The sequence below is a fragment of the Bos taurus genome, chromosome 19, assembly GCF_002263795.3.
Source record: "Bos taurus isolate L1 Dominette 01449 registration number 42190680 breed Hereford chromosome 19, ARS-UCD2.0, whole genome shotgun sequence".
Lineage (NCBI taxonomy): Eukaryota > Metazoa > Chordata > Mammalia > Artiodactyla > Bovidae > Bos > Bos taurus.
The window spans coordinates 52,502,961-52,530,164 of NC_037346.1; the positions used below are offsets into that span (position 1 = coordinate 52,502,961).

Below are 27,204 nucleotides of genomic sequence, written 5' to 3' on the forward strand. Positions count from 1 at the left end.
GGTGACGGTGAAAGGAGGCGGCACAGGGGCCGTAGCTGGTCCCCTCCCTGGGCAGGCACACACCGAATGGTTGGTCAATGTGGCCAGGTGGATGGGGACACGGGCTCGAGTGGGTGCCCTCCACGTTCCCATCAGCCCATCCCCAGCACCCACTGGGCATCAGTGACACAGGGGCTCACACTCTTCACCAACACTCCGTGTTTCCCTGACGCCGTTTCTGTTAGAAGAGGGGGCAAAAACGGGGCCGCTTCCAGTCCTGAGCTGCACCTGCCTCATGGCTCTTCTGTTAAACCCAAGACAAACTCCCAAGCAAAGGCCTGATCAGAGCAGGGCGTTAGGGACACCCAGGAAGCACCTGTGGATCTGGCCGCCACTCTGTCTTGACCCAGAACCAGCATGTGGGGTGTGGGCTCAGACTTTTGTCCCCCAGTCCAGAAGAAAGTGGCCTATCTGACTCAGGAGCTGAGCTCCTTCCATCCCCCAACCCCCACTGTCTCTTCTCTTTCTCATAAAACAACCCCGACACAGCAGTTGGGATGGCAGCTCCAGGAATGAGGGCTGGGAGAAGAGGCAGTAAGGCGGATGAGGTGGGGAGGGACCCCCCAAGAAGCAGGCTGGAAGGACCGAGTGAAAGCCCAAGTCGGAGAAAGTGCCTCAGAAACTCGGCCCTGGCTGGTCACGCACGGACGCCTGCCAGTGGGGCTGATGACCCAGCTGACCACCCGTGGACAGGTGGCCCGAGGCGGGGCCCCTTCCCCATGGCCCGTCTCCCCTACCTTGTGAATGTCCCTGATCTTCCGTCGGAGCTCGGTCTGCTTGTGGTGGAAGTCTGTCCGGGTGAACAGCTTCTTGTCCATCTTGCTCTGCCCCTCAGCCCGGGTGGAGATGGTATCTCTTCGGGTGACGGCCAGCTCCATGTCCCGGATCATCTTCTCCTGCTGCTTCAGGAGCTGCCCGTGCTTGACCTGGGTGCACAGGGCAGGGGACTGGGCAGGAGAGGGGCCTGCGCCACCTCCCTCCGCACCCAACTGAACCAGCGGGGAACTCGTGAGGGTGATGCCCCAGGGAAAAAAGGAACGTGGGGGCTTTGTCAACTGGTCAGAATGATTTCAGTCCATGTCAAGAATACCAGGTCAGCAGGGCGACACTGAGAAACTGACAGAGACAGGGGTAGATGGGGACACGTGAGGACCACATGCAGCCTGGGGTTGGGTCCTGGAGTAGAAAAAGGACATTAGCCAAAACAACAGTGATCTCTGCTTAGAGTTCGTAGTTTGGTTAACTGTATCACACTGAGGTTAATTGCCTTGTTAGGAAAAAGGCATCGTGGTTTTGTGAGATGGTGGCCTGAAGGGTCTCTGGGGCCTGGGGCTGGGGGCTGGGCTGTGGTGGGAGTGGGACTGTGAGGGGTGTCTGGGAGCTTTCTGCAGAGGAGGGCATGGTCCTTGTCTCCACGGGGTGGTGGCCACATTATGCACACTGGACATTTAAAGTAAGTTCACGTTACTGCATGTAAGTTTGTTTACTGTTTAGTCGCTAAGTCGTGGCCAGCTCTTTTGCAACCCTATGAACTGCAGCTCGTCAGGCTCCTCTGTCCATTCTCGGCACAAGAATACTGGAGTGGGTTGCCATTCCCTTCTCCAGGGGATCTTCCTGACCCTGTGATTGAACCCATGTCTCCTGCATTGCAGGTAGATTCTTTACTGCTGAACCACCAGGGAAGCCCTGTAAATAAATTATTCCTCAATAAAGTTGATTTAAAATAACAAGAGGGGGACTCCCCTGGCAGTCCAGTGGCTAAGACTCTGTGCTCCCAAGGCAGAGGGCCTGGGTTCAGTCCCTGGTCGGGGAACTAGATCCCATATGTTGCAACTAAAGATCCCATGTGTTGCAAAGATGACCCAGTGCAGTCAAATAAATATTAAAAAAAATCAAGATGGTGTGGATTTGGACTCTTAGATCAGTAGACACAGAAGACAGCCCAGAAAGAGACCCCCAAAAATATGGATGCTGATTTCCATAAGGATGTCATTGTAACATTGTTAGTAGTGACAGACAGCAACAAACTGGAGACAGTCAGCATCTTCACATCCACCTGGGAAGGCTTCGTTAAATTATGTTGTATCCATAGGATATTCTGCAACTATTAAAGAAAGTTCATGTCTGGATCACTAAAAAAAGAATAAGTTGCTGAGTTATATGTACTATTTTGGTGAAGGAAAACAAAACCGAAACAAACTAGGAGGGAGGGGGCTGGCAGCCCATTTGTGTGTGTGTGTGTGTGTGTGTGTGTGTGTGTATGTGTGCACCTATGTACGTATGTGCGTCTCTGTGTGTGTGTGTGTAAGCTTTGTGGTACAGTGTTTGACCTGCCGCAGCAACATACATGGCTTCTGTGGTTTGAAAAGTCAGTTAAATGAGTGTTTATTAAACTTATCATAGTGGACGCATTTGATCAGAATTCCTCTGGACTCAGCCAGCAGGGTTATTATGGACCATGTAATTGTAAAAGTGATGTCATATTTCTTTTTATGACCTGCTGTGATTTGTATCCTTAAGTTCCTGAACCTTTGGCTCAGTGACAGCTTGTGATTTAATTACCAGCCTTTTTTTTTTAAGGTAATGAAATCCAGCTAAAGATGACAGTAGAGAGAAAAACATGACTTGACGGGGAAACGTGGGTGTGTTCCTTGCACTCTGTTACGGAGTGAATCTTTTTGGTCCAATGGTGGGACACATCTCACAAGTGGGTCACGAGATTGGGTGGGGACTGGTCACAGTCAGCATTTAGAAATACTGGATGGAGCACGCTGCTTGGAGCGAGGGTAACAGTGCTTCGTGAATACTGTGCAGGTCGTCGTGTCCTGTGACCATTCTGGTGCAGTAAGAACAAGAACTGGACAGGCACTGGTGGAGAAAGTCAGCAGGGGGAACAGCGAGTTTCCTTGGCGTGCTTGGAGTGTAGGCTGCCATGCCAGAGTGGTTTCTTCCCAGGACCCCAAGCTCCAGGCCCCCCACCTCCCTCCTTCCACCCACCTTCATCCTGTGTATCTCTGCCTTCATGGCCCGGATCTCCATCTGGCCTGTCTCAGAATCCACGGAGGCCCGCATCTCCTTTGCAAGTTGGATTTTTTTCTCCCAAAGCATGATCTGGTGTCTTTAAGGGGAGGGGAGGCAGTGTAAGAGCTGCAGAACAAAGGGGTTTTCTTTCTGACACTTCGGTGAGCATGGTGCACTGTGCTTGGGGCGTGCTGTGCTTGGAATGGGCTCAGATATCAAAGAGCAGTGTGATGGGCTGGGAGACCCTTGCCTTCCTGATGACAGGGTGCCCTTGCTGAGCAGGTGGCATGCTTAATTTGCAGGCACCCAGGCAAAGGTTTAAATAGAAACTAATGTCCCCCATTTTGGGACCAGAAGGTAAACTCAACCCTAAGGCCCTTCACTCTCACCTAGAAAGGGGGGACGAGGGAGAAAGCAGATACGTAGCTTTAGGAGAAGCTGAGCAAGTCAAGTATAAGTGACAAAAGTTGACATAAGGAGAAGTCAAAAGCCCAAATAGACCAAGAGCCTGAAAACTATTAAAATGTTAGCAAAGACATATGCCTTCCACCCCTGTTGTCTGAATGTTTGTGTCCCCACCCTGCAAATCAACATGTTGGAATCCTCATGCCCGGTCTTTGGTGGTGGTGGTGGGGTGATGAGGTCATGAGAGTGGAGCCCCTATGAATGGGATTAGTGCGCTCATTAAAGAGACCCCAGAGAGCTTCCCTTCTCTTGCCACCCTGTGAGGACACAGTGAGAAGTCTGCAACCCAGAAAAGAGCCCTCACCCGACCTCACAAGTACCCTGATCTCAGACTTCCAGCCTCAACAACTATGAGCAACAAATTCCTGTTGTTTATAAAGCCCCAGCCTGTGGTGTTGAGTTGTAGCAGCCTGCAGGCACTAAGATCCCTTGAAAAAGTTCCAGGTAGTGTTATGTGTCGACTCTGTCAAAACGCAGGGAACGAATGGTCCCTTTGCCGCTCAGCGCCTTGGAGAGCACATGAGCCAATTAGGGCGCACACAGGGCGGCTCAGGGGTCCTCGCAGCTCGGAACGCAGACCCGTGCACCCCGAGGGGGAAGACATCCACAGAGAAATATAATAAAGGCTGCTTCAAAGGCAGACAGAGAAAATCGCACTATGGTTTAAAAAAAAAAAAAAAATGAAAGAAACCTACAGAGAAAACCGTAAAGGAAGAGGGCTGGATTAAGTGTGATTCTCCTTTCTACTCTGCACTCATTGCTATGGTTTACAATGCTTACCGTTGGGTCTGGATTACTCTTATAATTAGGCACCAGAAAGATCATACAGTTTTTAAAAGGTCTGTGCGAAGGAAGCCACTCCACTTCCAATGATCACCATCATGGCTTTGCAGAAGGGTTGCCCGGAGGCACAGAACTCCGCTGTTCCCAGGGATCCGGCTGAGGTTCAGGGCCGCGCCTCCCCCGCCCCCTCCCCGCGCACCAACTGGTTTCTGTGAACCGTGAACCGTGGGCAGCGACCCTCCGGACCGGCGCCTGGGCACTCACTCCGCCTCCACCAGGCTGTTGAGCACGGCTGCCTTCTCCTCGCTCAGCTGGTTCAGCTTCTCCTGCATCTCGATGGTCTCCCGCTCTGAGGCCTGCGTGGAGAGGAGAGAGGGGCGGTGGGCGGGGCCGAGGACTGCGCGCACCTGCTTGCCCCGCCCATCCACTCTGAGCCCGGAGCGCACCTTGAGCGAGCGCACGAACTCGCCCTCCGTGGCCAGGTTGTCCTGCTGTAGCTCCTCGGAGCTGCACCGGTTCTGGTTCATCAGCAAGTTGAGCTTCTTCAGATCGTTGTCCAGGTCCTTCATGTGGCGCTCGATCTGTTTCTGCTCCTTCTTCTCCTGGTTGATCTTGTCTGTGGGGAGGGTGACCGGGGGTGGGGAGTGGCCCCCGGGGGTTGTGATTGGGGGTCTGTGCACACTGCGCCCTCCTTCCCCGCTGACCTTCGGGCATCCCTACCCAGACAGCGGAGGCAGAAGGGGACGTGGTTGCCGTTCAGACACCGAGTCCCCAGGAAAGGTCAGCAAGCTCCGGGGCAGAGGGTGGAAAGCAACGACCCCGACCTCGCACAAGCAGGTTTGGGAGCCCAGAGGGCCGGACAAGAAGGCGGCAGGACCTCTGGGAAGAAACAGGCACCATGTGTCCAGGCAGAGTGGGCCCCGGACACCCGGCAGCACTTCCTGTGGGGCTGCCTGGCCCAGCTGACCCGGTGGGACCAGATGGCACCAGAAAGCCTCAGCAGGTGCTGTGGAGGGGCTGGGCAGGGGAGCTCACTTTCTATCCGTATTTTCTTCTGCTCCAGGATGTGGATCTCCTTCTTGGACATGTCCAGGGAGACCAGGTGCTCCTCGCGCTCCTGTGTGACCTTCACCATCTCCTGCTGCAGCCGCAGCCAGGTCACCTGGGCCTGCGTCACGTTGGTGTTGTTTTCCTCGATCAGCTTGGTCAACCTCTTGATCTCCAGCTCCAGGGGCCCCACTTCTTCCCCCTGAAAGCGATGTTCGCCAGAAAGCAGACTGAGTCCCTAAAGTCAGGGTGGGCTGCAGAGGGCGGGACACCTGAGATCATGCATCTGTATGCTGAGTAGGGGATCTTTACTCAGAGGGCCTAGGAACCCTGTCATTGTGTCCCCTCTTCTGCGGTCCAAGGCCATATGGCCTGACCTGCTGTGGGAGATTCTGTTCTGGTAATCTGCTGGTCTGCCACCAGCTTCCCTTCCTCCACTGGCCTGGCCCCACCACGCCCCAGTCTTGTGGGGCCTCTGTTACCCAAAAGGGCTTTGCAAATTGTCTTTTCACAACAGACTGTCATAGGTTAGGGTCTTTACTCCCTTGGAATCCATTCAAGTTACAGCTCTGAGACCATGCTCTGGTTGGGGTCTACCTAAGAGCATCCCCACCAACTGCCCCTGCTGCTCTGGGATTTGAGGCTGTTGTGGGGTCCTCAGGTCAGGGACACTGGATAACCTATTGAACTTCAAGCCTCAAACCCTCAGACCACTAAGAACAGCAGTGAGTAAGATCCTGCCCGCTGCCTGCCTTCACATAGTCCACGGGACACACAAAATAGCAAAAGAAGACAATTTCATGCCAGGTGGAAGTTATATGGAATCCAGACTTCAGGGCCCATAAGTAAGGTTTCATCACACATGGACACACTTGTCTGTTTACCTACTGCAGTGGCTCCTCATAACCGCTAGGGTGAGGGGTTGCAACAGAGACCATATGGTCTATAACACCTGAAATATTGACTATGTGCCCCCACAGAGAAGGTCTGCAGACAGCCCCTGAGTCAGCATTCTACACAGACATGTGCATTTCACCCGTAAGAGGGGTAGGGTGGGAACGCCTGTGTCCTACATGAGTCTGTCCCTGAACATAAGCAGTTTCGGAAATGGCCAGGCACAGATATCAACCCAAGTGGCCTCTCCTGATCCTGGGGTCCTACCCCAAGTTCAGAAACCATCTGCTCCAGCTGCTTGTTGAAAAAGTTGATGAGGCCTTGCTTTCTTTCAATCAGTATCGTGCGCCTGGAAATTTCATTTTCACTGTTGTTGATGAGGTCGTTGACTTTTTTCACTTCCTTATCCAGCTCAGCCAGTATCTTCTGATGCATGTCCAGCCTGCAGTTGGTGTTCGTGATGTCCAGGGTGGTCTGAGCAATGTCACCGTCAATTTTGGAAAGATGTGTCACCTGAATTAGCAGAAGGAAACAAGTCTGAACTTTTTTCCTCTTTCTGAGAGGCTCCACATGAGTTGGTTGGCTTCTTGTTTTCCTTGATCTGGGTATTCATCTGGAGAAATTCTAAAACAGAGGAGGATGTTGGTTTTTTTCTCCACCTTATGACCTGTCAAAGGACTTACTTGTTTGAACCCTAATGATTCCTCACAAAAAAAGAAAGCTGATATTATTATCTCTTATCAAACAGTAAAATACATGAAATGGGGAAATGTAAAAATACAGATGATCGCCCGTAAATCTGCCACACAGTTAGCCAGCATTACTATTTAGAATCTATTCTGCCTTCTTGACTTTGTATATAAACCCTCTTCCTCCCTGCCCAAACAAAAACAGGGTCACACTGTACATATAGCTTTGTAAGCCACGTTTCAATTTGACACGTCATGTCATGTCATTTTTAATGGTTGTATAATAGTCATATTTGTAACAGACATTGGGAAGCAAGTCACAGCTGTCCCTGGGAATGTCATCTGTTCCACAGCAAGCACAGGGCCCCTGCTCTCAACAGCTCATGTGCTTTTGGTGAAGAAAACCAACATGCCTGCCCTCTTTGAGCTTGTCATCTGTTATCAACATTCCTACTCGAAATAATGCTGTGACAAATGCCAACTTCTAACTTCTATTTTATGGGACAAATGTCCTTTACATTTCACTAAAAAATTGGACACGGTCATGGAGAGAAAAGATTGTACTGTGGGGTGTCATTTACCACCTGGCCAGAGGCTTGTGGTCCTGGAACTTTTGCCAACCATGGTTCTGGGGTTGGGAGCTTCAGCCCAGGGCAGAGCTGCCCAGGGCTCCTTGGACCTGCCCTCTGTCCTGAAGGCTGAGCCAGCCCACCCTGCCTCCTCCGCAGGTTTCAGAAGACAGATTTTCTCCATTCTTTCCTACAGTGGAGAGTTGATTGTAAGGACACTTGTGAGAATTAGGGAGGGAGGCAGCTCAGGCTCACTTTGGTATCAGGGCCCTTTTCCCTGGACTGTGGCTATGCCTTGACCTTGCCAGCCAGCCTCTCACTGTTGGCTGCCCAACGGCTCCTGCCCCTGCAAATCCTCAGCTCTCTATCAGCCTGTGGCTCCCACCAACTCCTGCCCATGCTCCAGTCATTTCTTCTCTTCCCCCACGTGACCCCAGCTGGCTTTGTCAAACACCCACTCTCTGACCAACTATCATGCGTGGCTTTCCAGGACATCCCTAGGTTTAAAGTCAGACCTTGCCAGCATCTCAAGACACCCAGCTTCCTATGTAACACCTTGGCCCCTTTGGCTCCTCTGAGCTCTGGTTATCCACCCATCCCTTTCTTTGCCAAGATTATCCAAAGTTGCCAGGTCTTCACAAGGACTCTGCCCATACTGGAAGGGCTTCAGTTCCTAAGTCTCCTTTCAGCCACCAAACAGGCCAACCAGAGCACCCTGACCTCCCCTCAGCCTCCTCAGGCTGTTTGTCCTGCATGTTGAGACCACCCTGGCCTCCTCCTGGGACATCGGTACCGCTCCTTTATTAACTGTGTAGACCTCATGGTTCACCCATGCCTGCAATCCCTCTGAACACAGCTCTGGATGATTCTGTCCCTCTACAACTTCTGCTCCCTGTCCCAGATATCCCCTGTCTGCCACCAGGCCACAGGGGTACTGAGCAGTGGGAGAAGTGCCTCCTTTCAAGAGCTGGATTTGCTGTTGGCTATTGTTGCAACAAATGCTGGCCCAGGACTCTTTATCGCCCTCATGTGGACACGAATAGTAGTACACCTACTGCCCACAAAGCGCTCCAACAAATGCTGGGTTCAGGACTCTTTACTGCCATCCTGTGGACATGGGTGGTAGTACATCTGCCACCCACCAACTGGTCCAACAAATGTTGGCCCAGGACTTTACTGCCCTCGTGTGGACACAAGTGGTAGTACATCTGCCACCCACCGAGAGGCCCAACAAATGCTAGCCCAGAACTTTATTTCCCTCTTGTGAACATGGGTGGTAGTGCACCTTCTGCCCACAAATTTTTGCAATAAATGCTGGTCCAGAACTCTTTATTGTCCCCTTGTGGACATGGGTGGCAGTACACCTGCTGTCCATGAATTTTTGCAATAAATGTTGGTCCAAGTCTCTTTACCGCCCTCCTGTGGACATGAGTGGTAATACTCCTACCCCACGAATTTTTGCAATAAACGCAAGCCCAGGACTCTTTACTGCCCTCATGTGAACATGGGTGGTAGTACACCTGTATCTCACCAAGTGCACCAACACATGCTGGCCTGGGACTCTTTACTGCCCTCCTGTGGACATGGATGGTAGTATACCTACTGCCCACCAAGTGCTCCAACAAATGCTGGCCCAGGACCCTTTACTGCCCTCCCGCGGACATGGGTGGCAGTACACCTGCTGTCCATGAATTTTTGCAATAAATGCTGGTCCAAATCTCTTTAGCGCCCTCCTGTGGACATAGGTGGTAGTACACCTATCACCCACCAAGTGTTCCAACAAATGCTGACCCAGGACTTTACTGCCCTCCCGTGGACATGGGTGGTAGCACATGTGTTGTCCACATGGGTGACTGGGAAAGGGGGACACCCAGGAGCATGGGGATCAGCCTCTGTGATATTGCATCAGGGCTGGGCAAGTTTATTTCACACTCACCACACTGCATAACTTTTCCAGTGCACACTTGGGCCCCACTGTTTTGCTCCCAGCAGGTAGTCTTGCCCCCACTTCCTGGAATAAGAACTGGTAGGACTCCACTAGCATCAACCAGGACATCTCAAGGAGACCCAGGCATGCACAGTCTTGGCTCCAGCCCCCTCTTCTCAGTTCCTTGGCACAAGCAAGCCAGGAGCCAGCTGGTCTCCTCCCAGGTATCTGGGAGGCATGAGGTGCCTCAGAGTTCTAGCAAGCCAGGTAGACAGCACCCTAAGGCAGGGGGTCACACAGGAAGAACCAAAGAAGAAAAAACCTAAGTAGCAAATTGCTTTTTTCAGGACATAGGGACCCCTGCTCAGAGAAAGGCAAGACCCCTGGGGGAGCAAAAGAGAGCTCTTTCCAGGGATAGGGGTTGGGTCCTCAGTCCAGGAGGGCCAGTCACACTCACTCAGGACCTTTAGGCACATCGTGTGAAAGCAGAGGGTCGGGCTACTCCATGATTCATTTTCAATGCTCCTACCAATTTGACCAGGGTCTCTGCTGCAGCAATTTATCCTCAGACATGTGGACAAAGATGTGTGAACAAGTATGTTCAGTGCTGAGTTATTTCTAAAGTTTAAAACAACTTTAAGTGTCCGAAAAGAGAATTATTAAAGAAAACATGTATATTTGAAGGATAAAATGTGATGCATAAACCGACATGCACTTTTTCTAATAATATTTATGGAAAATGTTATGTTAAATATGACCAATAATGTAAAACACTGCACACACAGTGAAAAATTAATGGGCTCCTACACTTGTTTGTGCACTTTTTGCTCTGTGTTGCATTTCAGTAAAATTAATGAAAATGGATTAGAGTGGTTTAAAGACTGATTATAGTAAGAGTCCTATGTCCTCTCAGGTTGTGTGTGCATATGCATCTTCACATGTCTGTTCATGTATTTGAACATGTTAAACAAATGTGTATATGTGTGTGTGAATCTGTGTGCTTGTTTTTGCTCATGTGTGCATGTGGGAATGTGTATGTGAATGTGTGTTTCTGTGTGTCTTTGTGTGTATGAGTATGACCATGTGTGTTTAGAAAACTTTCCAGAAGGAAATACACCTGAGTTTCAGAAGAGATTATCTGTGGAAGGTGGGATTGCAGCTGTCTTATTTTCCTCTTATGCCTTTTTGTATTTCCAGGTTTTCCACAATAAAAATGCATTACTTTTACAACTAGACAAAAATGAAAGGTGAATGGACATGCTCCGTGCCCTTCCACCACATGTGGTCTGTTCCCACTAGAGCTGCCCCAATGCTTAAGCACCATGAAAGCATCCACCCGTTGTGGCCCAGGTGTGTGCAGCTGGCGTACCAGGTTGGTCTTTTCCTTCTGGAGCTTCAGGATGAGCTGGTGGAAGTATTTGGTCATCTTGTTGGAGGTCATGTGCTCCTTCAGCTTCTCCATGATGGAGGCATCCATCTTCCTCCTCAGCTCCTGCTCATGCTGGATGGCCTGGTGGAGAGTCTGCAATTCTCCCACAGTTGCTGTGTATTCCTAGAAAGAAAGAGTTAGAGGGTGGATACTATGAAGTAGAGTGGGGAGGCTTGCCCTGCTGGTGGGGGACATGACCATACCACATGGGCCTTGCCCAGTGCATCCTCTGTGTCCAGCAGGGTGAGCCTGTAGGTGTTAAACTCATTCTGCAGGGCCTCCTCCTTAGTCAGGCACTGTGAGGTCAGTTTCTGCATCAGGTTGGCTTCTGTCTCTGCCCGGTTCAGGATGCTGGCCAGCTTCTCATTCTTTTCTTCCTCCTTCATGATGGATTTCTTATAGGCTTCAAGCTCAACATCCATGGACTTGACTTGATGCTGGCATTCACTGCCAAAATTGAAAGAGCAAAGCCAGGATATCAGAACACCAATGTGTATGGTGGTACCCTACTGGGAGGAAGCTCATAGAGTGAAGAGAAAGAAATTAGGAAACCAACTCTATTAGTATTAGTTGAATATTAAAAAAATTTTTTGCATGACTTTCAAATATTTATTTTTATAGCTACAGTACACACCATGTAGGATCTTAATTCCCCAACAAGAAATCAAACCCAGCCTCCTGCAGTGGAAGCATGGACTCCTAACCACTGAACCACCAGGGAAGTCCCAACAGTGATTGAATCTTGACTACTATTTTCTAATGTGTTGGAACTACTACCCTTCTCAAGCCCAAGTCTAAAACTCTTCTATGGAGAAGGAAATGGCAACCCACTCCAGTATTCATGCCTGGAAAATCCCATGGACCGAGGAGCCTGGTGGGCTACAGTCCATGGGATCACAAAGAGTCGGACATGACTGAGCGACTTCATTTCATTCATTCAAGCTGACCTTTGTTCCCCTTTGAAATCCCTTCAAGCTTTTGGATGTTCTTGGTGGTAATAGCATTAGATTTTGGGATATCTTTCTCGGATTCAACCTTGCATTTAATGGTTTTTAGACATTAACAAAACGGATTCTTTAAAAGGAAAGAAATTAAGTCTACCTAATTCTGCTAGGCACTCGCGCTCCCTGTGTCAACCGTACTTTTATAACTATGGTAATGAAGTCAATAGATAGCAAACTAATTATTCCTTCCCCCTTGTAAAATTGAGAAAACTTGCTAACAAGGAACTGAAACTGTTATCTTGGACAGTCCCCAGTCTAGTTTTTGCCATGACTATAATGATTATAGTCATGTGTTTAATTTCAATTTCCTTGTGTTTAATTTCAAAAGAATTCTCAGATCCCACAGTATAGAGGTTGTAAATTTATGTTACTTTTATGCTTGAGAAAAGGATATTGGTGTGTTTATACCATTCTATGTCACATGTAATCATGTGTGGTAAAGGCATCTGAGTTCCTTTTGAGTTATATATAGGAACTGCAAGTATTTGAGTTGAATCCTCTTATACATGCTGACAGACTAAGAGCCTATGTTTTGCAAAATCTGTCACCCAAATTAATAAAATGAAAATATTAACACTGACTTTGATAACAGTCTCCCAAGCATTCAAACTGTACTTTAAATATTCAAACACACTGATTATAGCAAGCAAGTCTTTGACTTTATTTTTAGCAAGTTTGGCTTACTCTTCTTTCATGAGATTTTTTTTCTTCCATAGTAATTAATACTACATAAAAAATTGAAACTGGAACTATATTATACTTTTTAACTAATCTCTTGTGGCTGTACTCATATGTAATTTACTTAGGTTAATATGAGAACCGGGGAGTAAGTTATAACTAATGTGCAAGACCGCTTTGTATATTTGGTGATTTTGTAATGTTAGTGAATTGGTTAATTCTTATTTCACTGATACTATTAATCGTGTATATGCAATTAAAAATTACGCTACATTTCTCTTTAGAATTTAAAAAAAAAATAAAACTCTTCTAATATTGTGATGATAGGAGGAGGAAGGACAGGAAACTGTTGGCTTGTGCTTGGTGGTGAGGAGTGGTCACTGCCATCCCATCTCCTTTAGTCGTGATCATAATCTTGGAAAGAAAATGCTGCTATCTCAGTTTAGCACTCTTGAACATGACGCTCAGGGCATTTGAGTAAATGATGTGGCTGGGAAGAACACAGGTGGCTGTCTCTTCAAATTCCCTCAGCATACTGGCCATGGACATGCCCATAAGTAATGTCAAGTTAAAAACTGCAGATCCTGGATAATGGAATTTGAATTTCTGTGTGTCAGACATTTCTTCCCTTAATTCTTTTCAATGACCAGATAGAACTCTAAATACCTCATTGGGATACAATTAGGCTTTATCCAGTTTTGTGTTTTTTTTTTTTCCTCATTTCATCAGTGTAGCAGTAAACATCATTAGTCAGTCAGTTCAGTCGCTCAGTTGTGTCCGACTCTTTGTGACCCCATGGACTGCAGCACAACAGACCTCCCTGTCCATCACCAACTACAGGAGCCTGCTCAAACTCATGGCCATCGCATTGGTGATGCCATCGAACCATCTCATTCTCTGTTGTCCCCTTCTCCTCCCGCCTTCAGTCTTTCCCAGCATCAGGGTCTTTTCAAATGAGTCAGTTCTTTGCATCAGGTGGCCAAAGTATTGGAGTTTCAGCTTCAACATTAGTCCTTTCAATGAATATTCAGGACTGATTTCCTTTAGGATGGACTGGTTGGATCTCCTTGCAGTCCAAGGAACTCTCAAGAGTTTTCTCCAACACCACAGTTCAAAAGCATCAATTCTTGAGCACTCAGCCTTCTCTATAGTCCAACTCTCACATCCATACATGACTACTGGAAAAACCATAGCCTTGACTAGACAGGCCTTTGTTGGCAAGGTAATATCTCTGCTTTTTAACATGCTGTCTAGGTTGGTCATAACTTTTCTTCCAAGGAATAAGCGTCTTTTAATTTCATGGCTGCAGTCACCATCTGCAGTGATTTTGGAGCCCAAAAAAATAAAGTCTGTCATTATTACACATTAAAAAAAAAAAAAAACCTGCACTCTGAAAACTAAAAGATGCTGATGAAAGAAACTGAAGATGACACAAATAGATAGAAAGATATACTGTGTTCTTGGGTTGAAAGAATCAATATTGTTAGGATGGCCATACTACTCAAGGCAATCTACAGATTCAATGTAATCCCTAACAAATCACCAGTGGCATTTTTCACAGAACTGGAACAATAACTTTTAAAATTTATATGAAAACACAAAATATTCTGAATAGCCAAAGCAATCTTGAGAAAGAAGAACAAGCTGGAGAAATCACACTCCCTGACTTCAGACTATACTATGAAGCTACAGTGATCAAAACAGTATGGTACTGGCCCAAACACACACACAAAACAGACACATAGATCAATGGAACAGAACAGAGTCCGGAAATAAACCCACACACATGGTCAATTAATCTAAACAAAGGAGACAAGAATATACAATGGAGAACAGACAGTCTCTTCAATAACAAGTGCTGGGAAAACCAGACAGCTACTTGTAAAAGAATGAAATTAGAACATTTTCTAACACCATATACAAAAATAAACTCAAAATGAGTTAAAGACTTAAATATAAGGCCAGATACTGTAAAACTCTGAGAGGAAAATATAAGCTGAGCACTCTTTAACATAAACTGCAGTAATATTTTTTGATCCATCTCCTAGAATAATGGAAACAAAAGCAAAAATAAACAAATGGGGACTTCCCTGGTGGTCCAGTGGTTGAGAATCCGCCTTGCAGTGCAGGGGACACCAGTTTGATCTCTGGTCAGGAAAGATCCCACGTGCCATGGGACTACTAAGTCTGTGCACCACAACTACTGAGCCTGTGCTCGGAGCCCACCAGCTGCAACAGAAGCCTGCATGCCTAGAGCCTGTGCTCCACAGTAAGAGAAGCCATTGCAATGAGAAGCCCGCACACTGCGATTAGAGAGCAGTCCCGACTCTCCACAACCAGAAAGCACACGCACATCAATAAAGACCCAGCACAGTTAAAACATAAAATCAAATAAAAAATAAACAAATGGGACTGAATTAAAATAAAGTTTAAAAATAAACAAATGGGACTGAAAAGTCCACATTTTTCACAGTGAAGGAAACCATAAACAAAAAAAAGACGACATACAGACTGGGAGGAAATATTTGCAAATGATATGACCGACAAGGGATTAACTTCCAATATATACAAACAGTTCAAATAGCTCAATATCAAAAAAACAAACAACCCAATCAAAAAATAGGCAGAAAATCTAAACATACATTTCTCCAAAGAAGGTATACAGATAGCCAAAGATGCTCAATATGGCTAATAATTAGAGAAATGCAAATCAAAACTACAGTGGATATCACCACACACCCGTCAGAATGGTCATAATCAAAGTGAAAGTGAAAGTCGCTCAGTCGTGTCTGACTCTTTGCCACCCCATGGACTATACAGTCCATGGAATTCTCCAGACCAGAATACTGGAGTGGGTAGCCTTTCCCTTCTCCAGGGGATTTTCCCAACCCAGGGATCAAACCCAGATCCCCTGCATTGCAGGTGGATTCTTTACCAGCTGAGCCACAAGGGAAGCCCAAGTCTACTGGAGTGGGTCGCCTATTCCTTATCCCTTCTCCAGAGGATCTTCCCAACCCAGGAATCGAACCAGGGTCTCCTGCATTGCAGGTGGATTCTTTACCAACCGAGCTATGAGGGAAGCCCACCAGTCAGAATAGTCATAATCAAAAACTACGAATAATTGGGACTTCCCTGGTGGTCCAGTGGTTAAGAATCTGACTTGCAATGCAGAAGATGTGGGTTCAGTCCCTGGCTGGGGAACTAAAACCCCACATGCCGCAGAGAAACTAAGCCCTCGTGCCAAAACTCCCGGGCCCATGTGCTCCTGGAACCTGTATGCCACAACTAGAGAGCCCGTGTGCTACAAGGAAAGCCCCTACATGATGCAACCAAGACCCAACTTGCCCAAATAAATGAATACTTTAAAAAAAGTACAAACAATAAATGCTGGAGAGGGTGTGAAGAAAAAGGAACCCTCCTACACTGTTGGTAGGAATATAAATTGGTGCAGCCACTAGAGAACAGTATGAATGTTCCTTAAAAAACTAAAAATAAAGTTACCATGTTATCCAGCAATCCCACTCCTGGGCATATATCTGGAAAAGATGAAAAGTCTAATTCAAAAAGATACATACACCCCAGTGTTTATAGCAGCACTATCTACAATAGCCAAAACATGAAAGCAATCTACATGTCCATTGACAGATGAATGGATAAAGAAGATATGGTGTATATATAAGTGATTCAGTTCAGTTCAGTTCCGTCGCTCAGTCGTGTCCGACTCTTTGCGACCCCATGAATTGCAGCACGCCAGGCCTCCCTGTCCGTCACCAACTCCCGGAGTTCACTCAGACTCACGTCCATCGATACAAAAAAGGATGAAATAGTGCCATTTGCAAGAACATGGATGGACCTAGAGATTATCATATTAAGTGAAGTAAGTCAGAGATCGACAAATGCATGGTATCACTTAAATGAGTAATCTAAAAAAAATGATACATATGAACTTATTTACAAAGTAGAAATAGACTCATAGACAAAAAACAGACTCAAGGTTACCAAGGGGGAAAGGGGTTGGAGGGATGCATTGGGAATTTGAGATTAACAGATACACTCTACTATATATGAAATAGATAAACTAGCTCAGAGAACTTGGAGAAGGAAATGGCAACCCGCTCCAGTGTTCTTGCCTGGAGAATCTCAGGGACGGGGGAGCCTAGTGGGCTGCTGTCTATGGGGTCGCACAGAGTCAGACACGACTGAAGCGACTTAGCAGCAGCAGCAGCTCAGAGAACTATATTCAATATCTTACAATAAAATATAAGATGTATGGAAAAGTGTATGTACTTTTCCATACGTATATGTGGGCTTCCCAAGTGGCTCAGTAGTAAAGAATCCACTTGCCAAGCAGGAGACATGGGTTCAATCCCTGGGTTGGGAAGATCCCCTGGAGAAGGAAATGGCAACCCACTCTAGTATTCTTGCCTGGGAAATCCCATGGACAGAGAAGCCTAGCAGATTACAATCTATAGCATCACGCAAAAAAGTCAGATACGACTTAGTGACTAAACGACAGCAACACAACAACACTATATATATATATATATATATATATATATATATATATATGTATTATAGATCTGAGTCACTTTGCTGCTTGGTGTATACCTGAAACACTGTAATCAACTATACTTCAATTTTTTAAAATGAGCAAAATAGACTTCATCAAAGAAGATATGACAAATACTCACATGAAAAAATGCTCACTATCATTAGTCATTAGGGAAATCAAATTAAAATCTCAACAGAACACCGCGACATGTCTGCTAACAACTAACATGAAAACGATGGCACTGCTAAGCATTGGTGAGGATGGGACTGACTGGGAATCTCAGTGCTGTGGAGGTGTTTCCCAGAGCGACCTGTTCCACTTTGCATTCCCACACCAACATCTGCACACAACAGCACTGCAGCTCTGGTCCTGCCACCCTCCAGACTGGAAACAACCAGATGTTGATGTATCCACGTGAGGGAATATTACTTGGAAACGAGAAGGAACAGACTGCTGACCCTGAAACGCCAGGAAGACTTTCAAAGCACTGTGCAAAGTGAAAAGAAGCCAGACAAGAAAAGCTGTGTATCGTGTGATCCCACTTATATGAGATTCTGGAAATGACAAAACTACAGAAACAGCAGATGAGTGTTTGCTAGGGGCTGGAGGCGGGAAGAGGCAATAAATTCGGGGTTGCAGGAAATACGTGATATCTTGAGCGTGTAATGGTTACTTGCCTCTGTCCATTTGCTAATCTGAATCGTGCTCTGACAAAGGATAACTTCTTACATAATAATAATGGTAATTGACATAATAAATAATTTACCTAACAATAATACTTTACATAATAAATTTTTACATAAGTTATCTTCAATAAACCAAAGTTTTAAAAGTTACTTATTTTCTTATACTTCTTTAGGAAGTAGAAGCCTTATAAGTATCTAGGATTTGACAATAATGATAAGACACCCACATTTTTTGTTTATTGTTTTTTTTGGCTGCACCATGCAGCACACAGAGCCTCCCCGACCAGGGGTTCAGCAGCGCCCCGTGCAGCGGAAGCATGGAGTCTTAACCACTGGACCCCCAGGGAAGTCCAAGATGTCCAGTTTTTACGACAGAAATTAGAACACTCAGTAAGACATGCACTGGCAAAAAGACACCAGAATGCTAGCTAATAAACTGTCATTGTCACAAAAGGAGAAAGATGGTGGTATTTTAAATCTTTATTTCTGTTTTTCTAATTTCCTGGGATGTGGTCACTTATCCTGAATAAAAATTATTTTTAAAAAAGACACACTTGGGAACTCCTAGTGGCCCAGTGGTTAGGATTCAGTGCTTTCATGCCATGGCCCAGGTTCAATCCCCCAGGGGGAACTAACATCCCACAAGCCACATGGCATGGCCAAAAAGTAAAATAAATAAAAAATTTAAAAGACACACTTTAAAATTGTCCTTCATAGAGAACAGACTAATAGTTGCCGAGCAGGGGAGGTCAGAGGAGAGATGAAGTGGGAGGTTGGGGTCAGCAGATATAAGCTTTTATAGAGAGAATGGTAAACAACAAATCCTAATATATAGCACAGGAAAACTATATTCAATATCCTATAATAAACCATAATGGAAAATAATATTTAAAAAAGAATATATATATATGTATAACAGAATCACTTTGCTGTACAGCAGAAATTACTACATTGTATGTAAATCAACTATACTTCAATAAAAATAGATTAAAATGTCCTTGATTAACAGATACCAATAGAAAAAAAAAAAAACATAAAGAACTGGTGGAGTCTAGAGTATGTCTGAAGCTTGACCCAATCCATCTGAGGATTAAGAGGGAACCTGCTGCAGGAGCTCAAGGCGATGAAGTGACCAGTTAACACCTGACAGAGGTGCTGAGCCCTGCCTGCCCCTGGGTTTCCTATCGGAAAGTATGGCAGAAGCAGAAACCCGGGCACAAGGGGACCTGTTTGTGTCCCTGACCTTGAGAGGGTGTAAATTCTAGGCAGGGTATCCTTCCTAACCCCAGCTGAACACAGTATAGTCTGAATTTTCTGGCTTGTTCTGAGACGTTTCACATGGGAATGACCGGTTTGCTTCTTAACTTTTATTTTGTATTGGAGTACAGCCGATTAACAATGTTGTGATAGTTTCAGGTGGGCAGTGAAGGGACTCAGCCATACGCATACATACAAGTATCCGTTTCCCCCCGAACGCCCCTCCCATCCAGGCTGCCACATAACATTGAGCAGAGTTCCCTACGCTATGTAGTAGGACCTTGGTGGCTGTCCATTTTAAATGCAGCATTTAATGTGGATCCCAATCTCCCTAACTAGGCTCGTGGGCTTTGCAGGTGTGACTCTCAGTGTTTGCCACAGCCTCGTCATGATTCTGTGGTTGGGACCCCTCCTGATGGGACTTTGCCACTAATGGTAAAGAGTTGGTGGGAATCTTGTCTTTCACGTCTTGCTGTAGCAGAGACCCATGTGATCTCAGGTCACCCGCTGGGTCCCAATCGACACGATATGCCCAGGAGTCCCAGGGAGCGAGGGCCACTTGGCCTCCCCAAGTGGGAAGGGGGGATGCGACACGGTGTGTCATCAGGGCAACCCCCAAGGGCCCTGCCCATGCCCTGTGTCTGCCCCATGTTAACCAGCTGCTCTCTGTGCCTGTGGCGGCCCCGGGTGTCCAGAGCTGCAGGCCTCCCTGGGCTTGGGGGATGTCGGCGGTGGTGGGGCACCACCTGCCAGACCCCGGGCCTGACGGAGGCCAGCCGGCGCTGAGGAGGCAGTCCCTGCCTCCAAGTCCCACACCACCTTCCACCTCCCTCTCTTCTCCCACAGCTAAGGCACTTCCTCAGCACCCAGACAGCTCCCAGGAGGGTCGGGGGCAGGGGGATGTCTAGCTTCATGTCCAACAACTGGACCATCAGCCAGGAAATCACCGTTTTTGTTCATTTTCTAAAATGGTCTACACGCTACGAGCTTGTATTTGGTACTTTAGTTCAGCCGCTGACCTGGCCTGGAAGTCCCAAGCGATGCAATGTTCTGTTTTTGCAACGCCTTGACTTTGGTTAAACAGTCTCAGATTCCCTCCTTCACATCTATCTGGATGCAGCGCTGCAATCACAGTTCACAATTCTCACAGCATCCTGTGCGGTCAACAGGTTTGAAAGGAGGCCTCCCTCCTCCATGGCTGATGTATCTGGGGTCGCAGGAAGGCCAGCTGAGCCAGAACTAGTGCCCTATGACTTGTTGTTAGGGGAGGTGTGCGTTGCTAAAATGAACATTCAATGGGTGCCTGTTATAAACACATGATGTCATTTTTCTCATCAGTGAGATCAGCACAGTCCAACATGTGCTCAGTTGTCAGGGAGGGGACTTTGGAACACTGCTGGGGGAAGTGTTATCGTCTCAGCCCTCCTGGGAAATCCCTGTCCAGCCTGCTGAGTGCGTGCCCTGGAATCCAGAACTTCCCGGCTTGATAGGGAACATAATTATACAGAATGATATAGACTATGATAGCCCTGGATGTGACTCTGTACAGCAACACTGTGACGGGAAAGGCATGTGGATAACCTTGAGTCCATCAGAGGGTATGTGGCAGGAAAAGAAGGGACAAACAACCAGTATGTTTTGGACGATCTCCAGGACACCCAGTGGAATGAAAAGAGCAAGGCACAGAACACGGCACAAAAGGGAAAGTGAAGAAGGTGAATTTGTGTAGTTTCTTTTGCTATTGTGGATGACCTAGGGATGGAGACCCAGGAAACCAGGAGGAGTGTGTGTGGGGGAAGGGGCAGCAGGTCATGGAGGACACGGGCATATTCACCTCACTAAATATGAGTCTACAGATAGTTTAGACCAAGTCACTGTGTTATCTATTCAAAATACTGAATTTCAAAACAAGAAAAAAGAAAAGGAGTGACCGTCAAGCCATGCCTCAGAGGACAGGTAGGAACAGCCGGTGGGAGTGGAGGGGACAAGGTCAGGAGGAGGGTTGTTGGGGGATATCCAGGTTAGTCCTGGAGACACAGAGTGCTGGCCTAAATGCAGGGTGTCCCCCTGAACTCTGGAGGTCCCTGTGTGGGGGAGTCCACAGGCCATGAGACTCTCAGCCTTGACCTTACTCAAGGTCAGTGTTAGGCAAGAGGCAAAAACTGCTCACTAGCTAAGGCCTCTGCTCACCAAACATGGGGCAGCTCTCAGTCGACAGACACAGCGGAAGCAGGTAGACCAGCAGCCCCAGGGGGCCGGGCAGGGGACAGCCCAAGCCCACAGCCCTGGGACAGTCCAGTCCCTCCCTGCATGTTCAAAGGGAAGGCAGATTTTTAGCCAGACTTTGCCTGGATAATTCTGATTCTCCCTTTGGCTTTCTTTTTTTATTTATTTATTTATTTCAGATTTTAAACATGTATTCATTTCATTTTGGCTGTGCTGGAACTTTGTTGCTAAGTGGGTTTTCTCTAGTTGCAGAGTGGGGACTACTCTTTGCTGCAGCACACGGGCTTCTCATTGGGGTGGCTTCTCTTGTTGCGGAGCACGGGCTCTAGGTCACACGGGCATCAGTAGGTGTGGCTCGTGGGCTCTAGAGCACCCGCTAAATAGTTGTGGCACATGGGCTTAGCTGCCTTGAGGCACGTGGGATCTTCCCAGAGCAGAGATTGAACCCATGTCCCCTGCACTGGGAGGCGGATTCTTAACCACTGGACCACCAGGGAAGGCCTCCCTTTGTCTTTCTATCATCGACTCAGGGAAGTGAAGGAAATAAGTATTTTTAGTCTGGCATTACCCACATAAATGTGGCTTGCTTTAAAAACAGTCATAGGTATATGCCTCCATTTTTGTTTTTCTTAATCACAAGACTGAGAAGGAACGTCTCTCCTAGCTGTTGGGCTACCAGAGGCCATGCCATGGGACTGGCAAAGCAACCTAATCCCTCCTCCCCGTGGTCAGCAGGCCTCTCCTGGGCACAGCTCACTGCCAGGCTGCACGCTGAGGGCTGAGTTGAGCTATGACGCGTTCCCTCTAGGACCTGCTTCCACATCTGGACCCCAAGCATCCTGCTGGTTTGGGGAACTAAGGCAATGGTGGAACCCCCAGGCTCCACCACCCCACCCAGGGTGCACGTCTAGCCCTCGCTAGAAGTGAGAGGGGAATGCCAGGCGGGGCCTCTTCCTTCCCTTTTCGGGGAGATTAAAGCGGGATTTCGATTGGAACTCAGCCCTCGGCAGAACAATAGGTGAAGTTTCTGCACACAGGTGGTGAAACTGCAAATCAAAGGGACACCTTTATCTCTCCAAGATAAATACCCCTTTTTCTTTCCCTCTCTTTCTCACTGTTTCTCCTTAATCCTCCCAGGAAATCTGAGCATGAAAGCTTTGCAGCTCCCGGTGCCACGGAAAGTTTGAAAGGATTTAAGAAACACTGAAATCTGGGTGAACAATAAGGGGGGGTTTCAAGAACGGAAATTGGGGCCGCAGGGCTGCAGGTGCGCCCCTTTGTCCCAGGAGAGCTGGGGACGGGCGCTCCGTGCTCGCCTGGGAGGAGGCGGGCATGGAGTCCACTTTGCACCTGCCTCCGAGTTCCCACATGTCACAAGTTCTCCCACCGCTCCATCCAGGGCCCTGCCTGTGGCCCTGAGACGCCTGGCCCACCTCTGTGGCAACCAGCAGGGCCGCCCGCACCTGAGCGCCTCCTGGATGGTCCTGTGAGCCTCGTCGCGATGTTTCATGCCCACCAGGCTGGTGGCCCACTGCTGCAGGATGTGCTTCTTCTCCATGCTGATGGCCTCTATTTCCGTGCAGGCCTGCAGTGGACAGTCGAGGTTACGTGGACGTTGGTCTCACGTCATTAAGCTCAGAGCCCCCAAAAGGACATCGGAGAGCCCCAAGCTTCCCAAATCGCCTTCCTTCCCCGTGACCCTAGCTTTTGTTTATATAGTTGCTGAGGCTACTCTCAGCAACAGAAGGACACACGTGAAATTAAACACGGCTCAAAAAGCCCATCCAGCACTTGCCTGAGCCTTGAGCCCCAGCCGTGACACGGGAACAATAACAGTAGCCACATGCTGGGCCATCAGATCAGGTGGGATGGTGCCTGGAGGCCCAGCACACTCAGCTCGACCCCAAGTGCTGGGTCTCGTGAATGTCCTTGAGTGTCGTTCCAGGGGAATCACTGCACTCCTAGCAGTCTGGCCTCGTGCTGATTCTTGGAAGGGGCACGGAGTGAAGGCTCGGGTGGGACCCTCTTTGGGCCACGAGCATCTTAGTGGAGATGCTGAGTCCAGTCAGCCTCTGCTCTTGCGGGATGTGCATGGCAGACACTGGAGGTCAGAGCGGCCTCGAACACTCACAGGGATGATAAGAGGGCAGAGCTGGATGTGAAAGGAGGCATTACACTGGGGAATCGCACTCCTGTCGTCAGGGCTTTAATAAATCATCTATTCATTACCGTTATAGAGCATAAAGTGGTGTGAGTTAATTATACCATGACTGCTGAGACATTTCTGGATCTGGGTAAGTTATTAACTGAGAAGGCCGCTCTGTGCCATGGACCAGCTTGTGCACCCACGGTACCCGGCTGAGGCAGAAGGTGCCAAAACTGCTGGGCTCCTCCCCAGGCTGGGCTGAGTGGGGACGGTCAGCCAGGGGCAGGTGCCCTCCCACGGAGCTCCCCAATCTGCCAGACAAGGGCTTGTTGACCAAGGTGCAGGCTGAGAGGTAAAGATTGAGCTGAATTCAGTTTTTAGTCGGACACGACTGAAGTGACTTAGCAGCAGCAGCAGTTTTAAACACAGTCCGCATTAAAAAAAAGTGTTCATTCTATGCAAATTAGAATATGTAAATAAGCAAAAAGAAAATAAAAATCAGCCCATTATTTAAAGTTTACCATTCCTATCACCCTGATGTGTGTGTGTTGTGTTTGCCTGTGTGTGTGCAATCACATTCTATTATTGTTTTATAACTTAGTATTTAAAATAGCATATTGTGAATGGGTTTCCATGTTAGCAAATATTTTATTGGTAGTCCTCTACTGTATGGATATATCATAATTTGTTTAGCCAAAGTCCTCTTCTTGGGACTTTCTTTGCTATCACACACAGCACTGTGTCTCCAGGGACTCTCTATTCATTTTGTTCACTGAGTATTTAATGTACAAAAAGTTAATTTGCATGCCCATTTTCCCTGGAATGAAGGCTGAACAGTGATATTTTGGGAGAGTGTGCTAGGGGGTGGGGTGGGTGCCCGTGACACATGGTGCAATATTGTCCTTGAATAAAGATCCTGATGAAGGCACGCTGCACCCCCGCTACCAGTGTAGAAGCCCTGCTTCCCTTGCCTTGCTCACCTTCACCAACTTGGTTAGGAGAACCCCTGTCCTGCCCTTGTCTGTCATCAGTGTCTGTGGTGCACCTGCCATGGCCCCCACCTCCCCCCCCGCCCCCTGGTTCTGGGTGCAGAAAGGCAGGAGGAACGAACGTGGGATGGCCCTGTCCTGGCAGGACACAGCCAGCAGGGAGCGGTGGGAGACACAGAAAGACGCAATGGAAGGAAAACGACAGTGTCGTGTGTGTGTGTGTGTGTGTGTGTGTGTGATCAGCACAGAGCAGAAACGGGCGTGGCAGATTCTGGATTGATTTTCAAAATCTCTTTACACCACCAAACTTAGTGGTATGATGCTTAGAAAGCCCTCTCCAACCCAGGACTCTACAGATATTTCTTTTTCTTTCTTCTGGTATAGCTTCCCTCATTTCAATAGTTGAATTTGTTTTAGTGTGTGGTATGAGGAAAAGATGTGATTTTTTTCCCCAAATTGATTAACCAAATGTCCCAACACCACTGGGCGCATAACTCACTTGCTCACCATTAATTTACAATCCATGAAATTTCTATTCAAACGTTTCCTTGATTCTGGGCTCTCTCACAGGCTCCCACAGCCTACCTGTCTGTCCCTGACTGCAGTAAGTCATTATTTTAGCCACTTGGGCTTCATAGTATTTAATGTTAGGGGGGTACCCACCATCCTGGTTTGTCCTGGACTCCCCTGGTGTTAGCCCAGAAAGTCTCATGTCTCAGGAAACCTGTCATTTCCGGGCAAACAGCCTTCATGAACTTTCCTCCCTGGACAATTCTCTACTAGTCCTCTGAATTTATATTTTAGGTAAACTTAAGAATTGCTTTGTTAACTAAAGAGCTTCCCTCTGCCGAGATTCTGATGGGCATTCATTCTAGATTAAGTATACTCATGGGTTGGTGAGAACTGGGCACTTTCCCATGTGGACCCACATATGTTTGTTTGTTCAAGCCCACCCATTTGTCTTTCCTTCAGCGAAAGTGTGTTGTTTCTTTCATGCCATCACTGCATGTATGAAATAGATGGTGATTCACAGATTAAAAAGTGACAGCAATTTTGGTTTCCAGTGCCAGTCACTGAACTTGGCGTCGCATTGAGCCTGGGCTCTCTCTTACTTGCTATGGAATGGAGATGTGGGCACTGCCCAGGTGTGCCAGCAGTCCAGGCTGAGAATGGTTAGGGAAACTTCAGCTCTCCTTGAAAGAGGTCTGCTGTTGCTAAGAAGCTTGCTAAGGATGTCCCAGCAAGCAGGACAGAATGTCCCAGCTTCTGGGACATCTTCTAGTCTGTCACTGCTACGGTGAGAGTAAGAATACCGGCCATCAGTCAGCTGGTATCATCACCGTGGGTCAGTCAGGTGCTCTGAGATGCTTATGAGGACAGACAGATGTGCAGAGGGTGAGCCAGCTAACTGAGGGCTCAGTCAGTCTCTCAGTAGGCATGCAGGCACTTCCCGGGCACTGCCAGATGGCATGGGTGATGCTTACCTCACTCACTGCTTTCCTGAGCATCTGAGTGTCTTTAGCCTGTGCGTGGTACTGGGCCTCGAACAGGGCAGTTTGTTCTTCCAGCTGGTTGGCTCGGGTGGTCAGCTGGTCCACGTGCAGGTCCTAGAAGGGCAGGGATAAGATGCATGGTGAGACAATAAGAGATAAGACGCATGGTTGGTCCCCACCAACCCAGACCCATGTCAGCGATCCCAGGCTGGACACGGCTCCCCCAGAGCTGCGGTATTCAAACATGGGCAAGGCTGATTGGGAAATCCAAGGGGTAGCTATCGTCACGTGGGCATCGTCTTTGCAGAATACCTGCTGCTTCTTCTCCAGCTCGGCCCGCATGCGCTGGGCTTCTGACTTCTTCACGACTTGTTTCATCACTTGGATGTCGTCACGCACGTCCTGGTCTATGTTCTGCATGTAGAAGAGATGCAGAGCCAGGGTCTCCATCTCAGTTTGCAGAGCTGCCACTGGGAAGAGAAGGGGAGGGTGTCCCAGCATTGCATACAGACCAACATGGACGCAGCACCCCTCCCCCCACTGTGGGATGGGCCTGAGAAACAGCCTTAAAACTACAAAGACCTGGACCATGCCGTCAAAGACCTTACAGTCTATTAATAGGTGGAGAGACAGAATATATGACCAACCTAGACAGCATATTAAATGGCAGAGACATTACTTTGCCAACAAAGGTCCGTCTAGTCAAGGCTGTTTTTTCCAGTGGTCATGTATGGATGTGAGAGTTGGACTATAAAGAAAGCTGAGCACCGAAGAATTGATGCTTTTGACCTGTGGTGTTGGAAAAGACTCTTGAGAGTTCCTTGGACTGCAAGGAGATACAACCAGTCCATTCTAAAGGAAGTCAGTCCTGAATACTCATTAAAGGACTGATGCTGAAGCTGAAACTCCAATACTTTGGCCACCTGATGCAAAGAACTGACTCTTTGGAAAAGACCCTGATGCTGGGAAAGATTGAAGGCAAAAGGAGAAGGGGATGACACAGAGGATGAGATGGCTGGATGCCATCACCGACTCAATGGACATGAGTTTGAGTAAACTCCAGGAGTTGGTGATGGACAGGGAGGCCTGGCGTGCTGCAGTCCATGAGGTCACAAAGAGTCGGACATAACTGAGTGACTGAACTGAACTGATGCCTATTAATTGCAACACGCCCTCCAACTCCCAGCACATGTTAGAGATTCTTCATGTCCAAGGATGTTCTGAAACAGTGTCAAGGTGATGAGGCCTTGTGTAAATTTTACAGATTTCTTACCACATGGAGTTGGCAACGTCAGGTTCGGTCCTAAATC

The 27,204-nt window shown here is 47.7% G+C and overlaps 1 protein-coding gene across 5 annotated transcripts in view; it reads right to left on the reverse strand.

Annotated features, from left to right (window-relative positions):
- Nucleotides 1-27,204, reverse strand: part of CCDC40 (coiled-coil domain containing 40) — a 44,296-nt gene that overhangs the window by 2,679 nt on the left and 14,413 nt on the right. For 4 of the 5 annotated variants that reach the window (XM_059878348.1, XM_005221283.5, XM_010816576.3 and 1 more), the window contains 11 exons: nt 26,207-26,364; nt 25,886-26,008; nt 22,730-22,851; nt 11,067-11,310; nt 10,804-10,986; nt 6,517-6,762; nt 5,344-5,557; nt 4,755-4,924; nt 4,573-4,664; nt 3,037-3,157; nt 777-965 (listed from right to left, as the gene is read on the reverse strand). In XM_059878348.1, the coding sequence (XP_059734331.1) occupies nt 777-965; nt 3,037-3,157; nt 4,573-4,664; nt 4,755-4,924; nt 5,344-5,557; nt 6,517-6,762; nt 10,804-10,986; nt 11,067-11,310; nt 22,730-22,851; nt 25,886-26,008; nt 26,207-26,364 (1,862 nt within the window). Of the gene's footprint in view, nt 1-776; nt 966-3,036; nt 3,187-4,572; nt 4,665-4,754; nt 4,925-5,343; nt 5,558-6,516; nt 6,763-10,803; nt 10,987-11,066; nt 11,311-22,729; nt 22,852-25,885; nt 26,009-26,206; nt 26,365-27,204 lie in introns of those variants that run through there. The other variant, XM_059878350.1, reaches the window with a different exon arrangement.